The sequence below is a fragment of the Crocuta crocuta genome, unplaced genomic scaffold (genome assembly GCF_008692635.1).
Source record: "Crocuta crocuta isolate KB4526 unplaced genomic scaffold, BGI_CrCroc_1.0 scaffold142, whole genome shotgun sequence".
Classification (NCBI taxonomy): Eukaryota; Metazoa; Chordata; class Mammalia; order Carnivora; family Hyaenidae; genus Crocuta; species Crocuta crocuta.
In genome coordinates, this window is record NW_027528892.1 from 1,724,121 (window position 1) to 1,737,902 (window position 13,782).

Below are 13,782 nucleotides of genomic sequence, written 5' to 3' on the forward strand. Positions count from 1 at the left end.
AAGAAATTCTCTTGAGGATTATTTCTTACTCATGCTGAATTTTACTGTCATCCTTCTCATGATCATTTCAATAAAAAGGGGAGAAGAGATGAGTCTGGTCTAAAGAACTTCCTGCTCTCATCCCCATTCCCCTGAAAACTAGCAAGGTACTATACAAAAACTTAGTTATCCCAATTGATTTTCTTTTTCTTATAGCTTGGTACTGCCCTGAGTTGTTCACAAATTCCATATATTTCTTGTTACTGGTAATTCTCTTTGAAGATTGACCCTTGTCCTGGTCAAGATGGCATCATCTTTCTTTTCTGATTTTGGCCTGATGTGGTACCTGGAAGAGCTCAAAAAGGATGAGTTTAGAAAATTTAAAGAGCTCCTCAAGCAGGAGCCTCTGCAGCTTGGACTCAAGCTAATTCCCTGGGCTGAAGTAAAGAAGGCAACACGAGAAGATCTTGCAAACCTGCTGATGAGGCATTATAAGGAACAGCAAGCATGGAACGTGACTTTCAGCATCTTTAAAAAGATCAATAGAAAAGATCTCTGTGAGAAGGCCAAGAGAGAGATTGCAGGTGAGAAAGCCTATGGTTGTGGGATGGGGGCAGGTTCCTTATAATGAAGATCAATGCCATGATTTTGATAAATGGTCTCTACATGTCTACCTACAGCAAGGCCAGTGTTACCTTTGTAAATAGAAAATATCTTAATTAAGACCTCATGGTTAGATGTGGTGAAATGTGGGTGGATATCCTGTCTTAACCTGTACTGCACTTCTGTCTGGATTACCAGTAATTTTGTCCAAAGCAGAGGACTTGTGTCCAAGCAGAAACTCCAAGGTGAGGTACTGTAGGAACTAGGGATTTTGCCCATTAGCAATGACACCACCTGCTGTGGGTGGTGTACTGAGCTAATCAGTATGATAGTGTATTTATTCAAGACTGCATAGAGTGTCAATGTTCAGGGAGATTTCTAAATCATTGCCATGTAAGTGTGTGTTTTAATATTTAACAAGAAATAGTTCATGTCAGAGAAGCTATGAGTTGTAAGCAGTATAATCTTAAGGGCCAATATATTTTTTGAGGGAAGGGTATCTTTTGTTTAGTACTTTATTGAATTGTTGACCATTTTACACCCTCATTTGCCCAAATAGCAGCACTGCTGTGACCTCTGAGTTTCCACTACCACTGTCTGTATTTGTGTGTATCATATTCACGTATAATGTGGGCTCTTGCAACTTCATTACATCTTTACAGTAGCCTGTTGGAGCATTTAGATACTGGAACACATGAAGTAAATTTTACTTCATTTTTATAACTACAGTTAGGATATCACGTTGACTTTTTAATTATGTGGGAAAGTTAAATGAAACACAAATGTCCTTTCAGATTAGTTTAGTTTTGTTTTTTAGAGCGAGAAAGAACAATGTACACAAGTGGGGGAGGGGGAGAGGGAGAAGGCAAGGGAGTGGGAAGAAGGGAGGGAGAGAGAGAGAGAAAGAGGGGGAGAGAGAGGGAGGGAGGGAGAGAATCTTAAGCAGGCTCCACGCTGAGCATGGAGCCCAGCGCAAGGCTCAATCCCACAACTCTGGGATTATGACCTGAGCTGAAATCAAGAGTTAGACACTCCGCCAACTGAGCCATCCAGGCGCACCACGTCCACTGAGATTAGAAAGGAGATATGACACAAGGTTACTCAAAAGAGNCACTCTGCTAACTGAGCCATCCAGGCGCACCACGTCCACTGAGATTAGAAAGGAGATATGACACAAGGTTACTCAAAAGGGGGGGCACTGGGCCTCATAAGATGGAGAACTACTTGATCTCTAGAGGGACACTGATGGTCCAGTCTTGGGCTTGGCTCTAGGTGGCAATCCTACACCCATTCTGAAACCATATCAGAGAAGAGCTAGGGCAGAGTCCATGGACCAACAGAGGTTCACGTCTGAGATCTTCTTCCCCCAACCCCGTGCGATCCCAGGACCCAGACCAGAGGGGACAGGATAAAACAAAATACTTGTTGAGAGATCCTGTGGAATCCTGTTTTAATTGCCTNACTGTTTTCCCACCCTCGTTGTTTTGGTCTGTGGTTTTTGTCTCCCAGCATCCCTGGAAATCTTGAGTGCTAGGCTTTCGACATAATACGTTGCAGAGGGTACTCAGGCTCTGCAAGATAGGTTCTTCCAGATAAACTGGAATTGCTTCTGGCAGCAAGTGAGAGGACTACGTCCTTAATAGTGAAGATTGAAATAATTCAAAGCCAGGCTGTGTTTTGTGAGGAATAGTTTGTTTCTAGTTTCCCCTTCTTCCCAGATGGTTCATCCAGCATCCCCTCATGCCTGACCTGTCCTGAACTTCTGAACCCATAATTTGTCCCCCAACCACTTGAACCTGCAGGAGTTTGACTTTGCTTATTAGCCTTTTAGCCCCTAATGTCTACTCAGGTTTGCAGCCTCTTTAGAGGAAAATGCCCCAGGGGAAACAGTCAAGTGTTGAGTTCTTCTTCTTGGCCTTTCCCTCTGTGTCCTGAATCTTAGCTTCTCAAGAACTTTCTGCTCTCACAGTTCTTTATCTAAAAAAATTTTTTAATGTTTTTTTATTTATTTCTAGGAGAGAGAGAGAGACAGACAGACAGACAGACAGCGTGAGCAGGGGAGGGTCAGAGAGAGAGGGAGTCACAGACTCTGAAACAGGCTCCAGGCTCTGTGACGCGGGGCTCAAACCCATGAACCGCGAGATCATGATCTAAGCGAAAGTTGGACGCTTAACAGACTAAGCCACCCAGGCGCCCCTGCTCTCAGTTCTTTAGTGACCTCACATAATTTTTCCTTTTTAAATTTTTAAAAAGTGTTTATTTATTTTTGAGAGACGTCCAGCATGAGCATGGGTGGGAGAGAGGCAGAGAGAGAGAGGATCTTAAGCGGGTTCTGTGCTGACAGCAGAGACCCCTATGTGGGGCTCGAACTCCTGAACTGTGAGATCATGACCTGAGCCACAATTGGACACTTAACCAACTAAACCACCCAGGCACCTCTTAAATTTTTTATATTTGAGAGAGAGAGAGAGCGAGCGAGAGAGAGCGCGCGCGCACATGAATGGGGGCAGGGGCAGAGGGAAAGAGAATCTTAAGCAGGCTCCTTGTTCAGTGTAGAGCCAGACACAGGGCTCCATCCCACAACCCTGGGATTATGATCTGAGTCAAAATCAAGGGTCAGATAGATGTTCAACTGACTAAGCCACCCTGACTTCACATACTTTTTAAAAGATGTTTTGCCCAAAATTTCTAGTTGTTTCTAGTGGAACCCCTCGTCTGAAACAAGATAATTTGAGAGTTTCCGTCTCTGGTAACGCTAATCTTTCTCATATGCCTTCCTGATTTGGCATTCAGAAAAACCCTTCCTAGCCGAAATTAAGTGTGTGTGTGTGTGTGTGTGTGTGTGTGTGTGTGTGTAATCTCCACATGTTTTCTAGAGTTCTATAATTTAGTTTTTCTATATTTGTATAGTTTATCCATTTGGAATTTATCCTGGTATAAAGTTTGAAGTATAAATCTACTGTTGTTGGTTGGTGATTTTTTGTAAATGTAAAATATCAACTTAAACATATTCTTAATCTCCCAACCATAAATGTAAGTTCATGGATTTTTTTCCCTAATGACTTGGATTCTTAATTATCTTTAAAAGTTTTCTTTTGGGGCACCTGGGTGGCTTAGTCGGTTAAGCATCCGACTTTCGCTTAGGTCATGATCTCGCGGTTCGTGGGTTCGAGACCCGCGTCGGGCTCTGTGCTGACTGCCAGCTCAGAGCCTGGAGCCTGTTTCAGAGTCTGTGACTCCCTCTCTCTCTGACCCTCCCCTGCTCATGCTGTCTCTCTCTCTCTCCTAGAAATAAATAAAACATTTAAAAAAATAAAAAATAAATAAATAAAAGTTTTCTTTTGATTTAGTATCCCTCCCCTCATTGTTCTTCTTTTTCCCAGAATTTCCCTGAGTCTTTTTATTTTATTATATACTTATAATGAAACTGTCTTGTTCTAAAACTTCTTGGTATTTTAAAAGTCTCTAATTTAGGTAACTTAAAATATGGAAAAATACTCTCTTAATGTTGTCCTTCAATTTTTTAAGTCTTATGTTTTCTACAGTGTGGAGATTTCAATAAATGTCATGAATCATGGATTTTTCCACTGTTTGGAGCATTTTTTTCAGCTAATACTCTTGGTTCTACCTGACTCCAAAGCCTGTCTACTCTTAAGCTATTACAACCTTTCTATACCCTTGATAAAGAAATGTCCACCCTTCCTCTGGAAGGCAAATTCTTCTCTAAGAGAAGAGTAAGTCAAATGGAGCAAAAATATTCAATTAAATCTCTCACATTCCAATAAACTTTACCTATAGTGTGTTACTTAAGTTGTATTTTAAGATGAGTTTCATCTTTGATTCTTTGAGACATGATAGAAATTATTTTAAGTCATGATAATAAATTTTATCAATTGTAATTGACTTCTTCAAGGCCACTGAATAGATAAGTGTCAAAGCGTGGGCAAAAATCCTAGTTAAAAAAAAAATCTAGTTCTAGGGTTCTTCCCATTAGTATTTTCAGTTCTCAGGAACACTATTGACTGGAAACTTAGAATCTAAATCCTTTGGTGTCCCCAATCTGAGCCCAATAAAAAGTTAGGACTTGGAGATCATTTCTACTGAAATGTTTGTCTCCATGTTCTTCCATGATCTTTGATTTTTAGTACCACATTAAAATTGTATGTTAGGTTACTCTTGGCACTGGTTCTCAATCAGGGGTGATTTTGCCTTCCGGGGGATACCTGGCCAAGTTTGTTGATATTTATTTTTGTTGTCTCCACTGGGGATAGGGAGTAACATCTAGTGGTTAGAGACCAGGAATGCTACTAAACATTAAATATCCTAGATGCTCAAGACAGGCCCTCATTACAAAGAATTATCCAGCTCAAAACTTCAGCAGGGCTGAAGGTAAGCAATCCTGTACTAGAAGTATATAGATAGTATTATCCAATATGGTAGCCACTAGCCACATGTTGGCTATTAACATTTGAATTAGTTTAAATTGAATAAGAAACTTAGTTCCTTGGTTACACCAGTCCCATTGAAGTTGCTGAATACATACATGTAGCTAGTGACTGTCACACTGGAAAGCACAGATCTTAACTTCTCTTCCCACAGAAAGAAGATCTACATTTTTCAGTAGGGAACAAAAGGCACTAAAAATACACATTCAGCAGGATTCCATTTCTGGTCTAAACAATATGTCTAAACAAGTGTCTTGTGGCATGAATCATAAGGACTAAAATGAAAGTTTTGGTGTTTTTTGTTGGTAGTGGTGAATGAAATTATTAATAATGTCTGTGTTTTAACAATTTCTAAGTTTCTTCTTTGTCATCTTGAAAGTGTTTTAGGAGTTCCTGCATTTTCTCTTTGTGTGTTTCTGTTCACTTTCCTTCTTTATAATTTTTTTTTTTCTAGAGTGAGGGTTGAATGTCAAACCTTACCAGAAATATGATTTTCCTTAGCCTGGGTCATTGAACATGCTGTTGGACATAGAACATGTTGAAAGAGTAGTTCCAATATACATTTTGGAACAGAAGGCAGAATTGGCCTTCAGATTGGACCTGCCAGGGCATAGCAGGTGTGGTAGCTAGGTTTTGAAGGCAGATAATGATTGGAATCTCAATGACACTTATTACATGGTCCTATTGAAGTAAGAGAGCCCCTCACAACTCTGTTTAAAAAAAAAAAAGGGGGGGGAGAGAAAATTCCCTACATTAGTGCATCATTGTGGGCATGAGGAATGCTATACAAATACTATCATGTTCAGAAACTGGTAGAAAATTAGCCTTATAAGACATGATGGTGCTTATATGTAGGTTGGAATGACTTGTTGGTGTCCTCATTCTCAACCATAGGAGATATCATCATCCCTTTCCAAATTGAAGTGCAAATCTGGCAAATTCCTCATATTCTAAATCCCTTCATACCATGCGTTATGCTCCCACATGCATTGTCTCTTGTAGCATGTGATCTTCACAATTTCCCTATGTGGGGTAGGTCAGCCTTCCCTTCATTTACAACTGAGAAACCTAAAGCTTGGAGGGATTCCTTCCTTCCCCAGATCACATAGCTACAAGCAGCAGATGTCAGACCTCCACACAGTCCACTGAACTGAGTTCTGCGTTCTTCTTTTATTTTTAATGTTTGTTTATTTTGAGAGTGAGAGAGTGCAAGCAGAGGAGGAGCAGAAAGAGGGAGAGAGAATCCCATGCAGGCTCCAAGCTATCAGCACAGGTCCCTATTTGGGGCTCAAACTCTGGAATAGTGAGAGTCAAAACCTGACCTGAGTCAAAACCAAGAGTTAGACACTTACCCACTGAGCCACCCAGGTGCCCCAGTTCAGGGTTCTATCTACAAAAACCTCTCTCAAGTGTTGCAATATGCAGAGTTTTGTCACTGTTTTTTTTTTTCCCTTTCTCTGCCACAGCTACTCCTTTCTGCCATTTGTAGTGGGAAGGTAGCTGTAGACAACGTAAACAAAGAGCATGATAGTGTTCTAGCAAAATTTTATTTACAGGACAGGCTGTTGTCCAGCTTTGGCCTAAAGACTGAAGTTTACAGACCCCAAGAACATGCATTTTTAGAAGAAAAATTACAGGGTCAAAAAGTATATATAATATATCATGAGTGTTGAGTTTAACTTGGATATGTTGTATGTTTTTTTTTTCCTCTTGTTCTCACTCAGGACACACAAAATTGTACCAAATGCACATAAAGGAGAAATTCAACAACATGTGGCTCAGAGAATCTATCCCCAGGATTCAAGATCACTTACATCCTGAACTCACCCAGAGAGAACGTGAATGCTTGGAAGATTTTTTTGCTCCTAAGGAAACTGGGAAACAGACCCGGACGGTGCTTCTCAAAGGAATACAAGGGATTGGGAAGACAACATTTCTGATCAGGCTGATGTTGACCTGGGTGGGGGGCAACCTCTATCAGGAGAGATTCTCCTATGTTTTCTACCTCTGCTGCCGGGAAATGAAGCAGTTGTCAGAGACAAGCTTGGCTGCACTCGTCTCTAGAGGGTGGTCCGACTCCTTCACTCCTTTAGTGGAGATCCTATCCCAACCAGAGAGACTCTTGTTTGTCATCGACAGCTTTGAAGAACTGAAATGCAGCCTGAGTGAACCCGAGTCAGATCTGAGCAGCGACTGCATGAAGAAGTTGCCAGTACGGGTGCTCCTGAGCAGCTTGCTGAGGAAGAAAATGCTCCCCGAGTCCTCACTGCTCATCGCTGCTGTACCGGTGTACCTCCAGGAAGTTGAGGGCAGGTTGGAGTGCCCAGAGATTAAAACATTCCTGGGATTCAGTGAGAGTGATAAGAAAATCTATTTCTGCTCTATGTTTCAAGACCGGAATAGAGCCATGGAAGCCTTCAATTTCATGAGAGAAAACGAACATTTGTTTACCATGTGCCAAATCCCCATCCTTTGCTGGATTGTGTGTACTTGTCTGAAGCAGGAAATGGAAAAGGGGAATGACCTGGCATTGACCTGCCAACGTACCACTTCTCTTTTTAGCTCTTTCATCTTTAACTTGTTCACACCCAAGGGGGCTAGCTGTCCAGATGAGCAAAGCCAAGGCCAGTTGAAAGGCTTGTGTTCCCTGGCTGCAGAGGGTATGTGGACCGATATGTTTTTGTTCAGTGAAGAAGATCTCAGGAGAAATGGGTTAGTTGATTCTGACATCTCTAAGTTGCTGGACACAAAGGCTCTTCAGAAGTACAGGGAGGAGGAGAACTCCTACATGTTTCTCCATCCGTGTGTCCAGGAGTTCTGTGCCGCCATGTTCTATTTTCTAAAGAGCCACACTGACCATCCTAACCCAGCTGTTGGATGTAGAAAGGCAGTGCTATTTACCATTTTAAAGAAAGAAAGGTTACATTGGCTTTCTTTGGGGTGTTTCCTATTTGGCCTTTTAAATGACAAAGAACAACAAAAGCTGGAGGCAGTGTTTGGCGTCCACCTGTCCCAGGAGATGCTGCAAGAATGTTACCAGTACTTGCAGCACATAGGTGAGAACGAGCATCTTCAGCCACAGATCCATTTCTTGGCATTGTTTTACTGTCTGTTTGAGATGCAGAATGAAGGTTTTGTGCAGTGGGCACTGGCCTTCTTCCAAGATGTTAACTTTTTTATCACAGACCATGTGGACTTGCGGGTTTCTTCCCACTGCTTAAAATACTGTTCCAGGTTGAGGAAGCTTTGGCTCTCCATCCAGAATGTCTTCCAAGTGGGAAATGCAGACAGCGCTGTGTGAGTCCATCTAATTGCTTTCTTTCTGTTATCTTTTCAGCATTTGTCTCCATTTCCAAGTGTGTTTTGCTGATGGCTTTTTAAAAATAAGATTGTGGTTAGGATCACATTGCTTCTGTCAAACAGACCTTAGCTCAGGTCCTGGTGTGACTGTTTATGAACTGTGTGACCTTGTCCGTGGGATTTCCCTTCTTTGTTGAAGTTGCCTCACTAAATGTAGGGCAATAATGGTAACTACTACGTTGTGAGGTATTGTGGAAATTGAATATGAGAATCCGTGTATGTTTCCTATACTTTTCAAATGTGGGTTGGTATGTACTTATATTTAGCATCATTTTCAAAGGACCATACTTGGATCTTTTCTTGAATTCTCAGTTAAAAATTACCTTTTAAATTTTATTCTAAAAATATAAATTTTAACTCCATGTTCATGAAAATCATATGAGGTAGATTCTGATCATGTTACAGGTGGGGAAACTGGGGCAAAAAGATCATGTAGGCTGGCCAAGTTAGGAAGTGGTGAAGGCTAGGTTTGAGCCTAGGCTACATTACCTAAGATTGACTTACAGTAGGGCTGTCCTGCCCCAGTCTTCATTATAAAACTGCTCATATAGCACTGAGTGTTATGTGGAAACTAATTTGACAATAAACTATTTGTAAAAANTGGGGGAAGGGAGGCTTTCCTACTGTAGTATGTTCAGCAGCATCCCTTGTTTCTACCACTAGATGGCAGAAGTACCCCTCCCATAAGCTGTAGCAACCAAAAAAGTCTCTGGACATTGCCTAATGAACCCTGGGCAGAGGGGAGAACGCTGCCCTTGGTTGAGAATAATGAATATAAGACTTCCCTGATGGATGTTATTCTCCCTAGTTAAAGGCTGGGCTAAGTCAGAGTTCTCGTGTCCAAGAAGATAAATTATTCTTATGTTATGAATTACTTGGGTTGACAATATCCTGGAAAACATTTCTTTTCTCCTTACAGATCAAGTTACGATATCCTCTGTTGGCGTGATGTCTGCTCTGTGCTCACTACAAATGAGCACCTCAGAGAACTCCAAGTGAGTGACAGTAGCCTCAGTGAGTCAGCCTATGTAACTTTGTGTAATCAGCTGAGGCATCCCAGCTGTCACCTTCAAAACCTGCAGTAAGTTGGGGTTCCACCTAGACCCAAGTCTTTCATGGAGATACCAAATTGGTCCCACCTCACTTTTGGGTGAGGCCAACTGCATAACCAAAGAATTATGATTTAGAGCAGAGTTCCACATACCTATTTCTCTTGCTGGGTCATCTTTTTCTGTATTCCTCACATTAAAATGTGTTTCTCAAGGTCATAAAGCTATGAAAGGGAAAAGCTGGGTTCAGAACTTCAGAGCCGGTCAACTGCAGAACCTCTTCTGGCTTTCACCACACTTGCTGGTTCTTAAGGAGCATTATGTCAACCAACATTTGAGGTCCAGCTGGGTGTCAGTTTTACTAAATCCCCAAGGATAAAATGGGGGTGAGAATTATGGTCCTGACCTCAAGGAACACTATAGAGTCAAGTGTGGCTTGGCTTGTTTCCCTGCCATGAAATGTATAGATGTTTCTCAGTGGGAGGTGCACATGAAAGGATGAGAGACCATCTGAGATTCTGGTTGTCTGGAAAGTCCTAGTCCAGGAGTTTAGACTACCGTCTGACAGCACGTAGAGCTTAAGGATTCCAGAGAACAGGAAGAATATGCAAGAGTGGTATTCACCTGAGAATGGTCTGGTCCAGGTGTTTAGGTGCTCCCTTAGCCATAGTGTGATGTTGTCTAGTCCATGTACATGGCTCTCTGGCATCTAAATGGGAGTATGTGACTCTTTCTTGGCAAAAAATATGAGTACAAGTATAAATTTTACACAAAAGCCTTTAAGAGACGAGGGTTTCTCATTCGCTAGTGGAATGTTGAAGTCACAAGACAGAGGGCGCCAGCCAAGTCTGTACTTACATAGTGGAGTGTGAAGTCATTAAAATGGAACTTCATTAAAATGGAAACACCTCCTTCAGCAGGTCTGAAGTTGGGTGTAAGACTGAATTTCTAGCAAGTTCCCAGATGATGTAGAAATGTGGCTTGTCCGGGAGCCATGCTTTGAGAAGTAGGGTGTAGAGCAGTGACTTTGTAATATTTTCTGCCTGTTAAAATTATCCAAGGATGTTTTAAAAAGTTCTTTGTTGGGGCGCCTGGGTGGCTTAATCGGTTAAGCGTCCGACTTTCGCTTAGGTCATGATCTCGCAGTTCGTGGGTTCGAGCCCCGCGTCGGGCTCTGTGCTGACTGCCAGCTCAGAGCCTGGAGCCTGTTTCGGAGTCTGTGACTCCCTCTCTCTCTGACCCTCCCCTGCTCACGCTCTCTCTCTCTCTCTCTCCTAGAAATAAATAAAATATTAAAAAAAATAAATAAAAAGTTCTTTGTGCCCAAGTCAACCCTCCAAACCAACGTGTCAGAATATCCCCATTGGGATTTCAATGTACAGCCAAGGTAGAAAACTACTGTCTTAAAAGCAACCCCTCCCCTCTAAACATCAGTAATACCTTCATTGAAACATTACATGAGGGGAAAAATAAGCATTGTGTTAATCCATTTAAATTTGGGAGTTTTTAACATGGATGGTATTTCATCAGAGTGTCTCAGTCTTGGTGGCGGGGCACTGTCCTGTACACCGTAGGCCCTTTAGTAGCATCCCAGACTTCTACTCACTAGCTGCCAGCAGCACACACATATACCCCAGCAAAACAAAGATGTCTCCAGACATTGGACTATTTTGCCCTCACATGGCCTCGTTGGCAGATTGAGAACTACTAAACTACATGACTGAGTTGTGAAGTTAGAGATCTGGGAGCTAATTAGAGGCCATAATTCAAAGACAGGAGCTCAGGCTGTGTTCTAAGGGTTTGTTGGATGAAACCTCTCCCAAATTTTCTTTTGCAGGATGAATAATGTTATCTTCGATGGTGACAGGTGGCTTTTCTTTGAGGTGCTCACCCACAGTCCAGATTTGAAATACCTGAATCTCAGTGGTACAACACTCTTCCGCAATGATGTGAAGTTGCTGTGTAATGCCCTGAACAACCCAGTGTGCAACGTAGAAGAACTACTGTGAGTCTCTATGCTCCCCGGAATCACTGATTTGATTCTGGAGGGGACCATATACTTTTTTTTCTGTCTACTGTCATCCCCTTTTCTATTATTGATACACAAACATAATCTGTGAACTTGAGGATAGAATACAGAAGTTAGTTTCTAGTATAGTACAACCACTTTCCAACACAATTTGCCTGTTCCTAGGTTCTGGCATTCTGTATAACTAAAATCACACTTCTAGGTGTACATTCAACAGAGTTGATGTATAAGTTTGCTGAAATAGCTACTAAAAAACATACATGGCAAGTATCCATAATACCTGAAAAATGGAAATATCTATTAACAGTAAGTTAAATAAGAGAACTGTGGCCATTCTCATTCTCTGAGAACGAATCTACAACTATAAGCAACAGTTGGGAGGAACCTCAAGCCAAACTTGAGAGTAGATTATATATATGACTTTATATAAAGTTCAAAGATGGGCAACACATGTTATTAGAGGTTAGGATAGTGACAGGAGGTTAGATATGCTGTTTCTTGACCTGGATACTAGTAACACAGGTATGTTCAGTTCATGACCATTCACTGGCCAACACTTAGCACTTACGTCCTTTTCTGTGTATATGTTATACTTCAAGAATTGTTTTCAATCAAGTAATGATTCCAGTTGACCTTCTGTAGTACCCACATATTCAAATACTTTCTCTAGTTGCCCATCAACCAAATATATGAAGACCCAAACCTATTTGATAATAGCTTTACGTAACTATAATCCACATGCAATAAAACTCACCCCTTCAATACGAAGAACATACTAAGTGGCCTTAGTCTATACTGACAAGAGTATGCAATCATCACAACTATCTGATTTTAGAACCTCGAAAACAAACTCCATACCTATTAGTACTCACTTTCCATGTCCTTGTTGCCCTGGCAACCACGAAGGTATTTTCAGTCTCGAGAATTTGCCTATTATGGACATCTCATTTAAATTGAATCATGCAATATGTGGTCTTCTGTGAGTGGCTTCCTTTACTTAGTAAAATGTTTTCAAGGTTCATCTGAATCATGTTTTGTATCAGTATTTCTTTCCTTATTGTGGCTGACTAATATTCCATTATGTGGTTATACTACCTTTTGTTTATCCTTCTTTTGATGTGTGTTTGGGTTGTTTACACCTTTTGGCTGTTGAGAATAGTGTTGCTATGAACATTAGTGTTTAAATACCTGTTTTTCAATTTCTTGGGTATATAATTAAGAGTGGAAATGAGTCTAAATTTTATGTTAACATTTTTGGGGAATCACCACAGTGTTTTCCACAGTGGCTGAACCATTTTACTTTCCTACCAGCAATGTATAAGAGTTCTAATTTCTCCATATCCTTGCCAATACTTATTTTCCATTATTTTTATTATAGCCATCCTGCAGGTTTGATGGGGCATCTTATTGTGGTTTTAATTTGAATTTTCTGAATGACTTATGAGGCTAAATATTTTCATGTGCTTGTTGGCAATTGTAAGTTTTGGGAGACATGCCTATTCAAGAACTTTGCACATTTTTAATGGGTTTGTTGGTCTTTTTATGTGCTAAGTTGTAATACAAGTTATGTGCAAGATACATGATTTGCAAATTTCTTCTGTGAATTTTTTCACTTTTTAAAAATCAAACCATTATATTAGTTTCAAATGTACAATGTAATGATTCAACAGTTCTATCCATTTCTCAGTGCTGAAGATAATTTTGTACGCTTAATCTCCTTTATCTTTTCCCTTGAACTAAAAAAGTGTTTATTTATTTTGAAATAGAGAGCATGCCAGCAAAAGCAAGGGAGGGACAATGAGGGAAGGAGAGAGAGAATCCTAAGCAGTTTCCTCACTGTCAGCTCAGAGCCTGATAAGGGGCTTGATCCCACTAACCATGAGATCATGACCTGAGCAGAGATCAAGAGTCAGATGCTTAACCAATTGAGCCACCCAAGAACCCCTCTTTTCACTTTCTTAATGGTAACCTTTGAAACACAAATTTAAAATTTTTTTTTAGTTTTTCTATATGTCTTTATTTTTAATTGAAGTCTCTATAGCTCACACATATTAGATTCAGGTGAACTGTATAGTGATTCAACAATTAGATACATTACAAAATGCTCACCATGACAAGGATAGTTACCCTCTATCATAATACAAAGTTATTACAATATTATTGACTATATTCCCTATGCTGTACTTTACATTTCCATGACTTACTTATCTTTAACTGCAAGTTTATACCTTTTAATACCCTTTATGTATTTTGCATATCCCTCCATCCCCACCTCCCCTCTGGCACCCCCACCCCCCCAGCATGTTCTCTCTCTTTA

At 40.7% G+C, this 13,782-nt stretch overlaps 1 protein-coding gene across 1 annotated transcript in view; it reads left to right on the top strand.

Moving 5' to 3' along the window:
- The first annotated feature begins 283 nt into the window (after positions 1-283).
- Positions 284-13,782, top strand: part of NLRP4 (NLR family pyrin domain containing 4) — a 29,995-nt gene continuing 16,496 nt past the window's right edge. Inside the window, exons 1-4 of the mRNA XM_077756909.1 lie at positions 284-563; positions 6,752-8,324; positions 9,307-9,468; positions 11,274-11,441. Coding sequence (XP_077613035.1) covers positions 284-563; positions 6,752-8,324; positions 9,307-9,468; positions 11,274-11,441 — 2,183 coding nt within the window. The remainder of the gene's footprint in view (positions 564-6,751; positions 8,325-9,306; positions 9,469-11,273; positions 11,442-13,782) is intronic.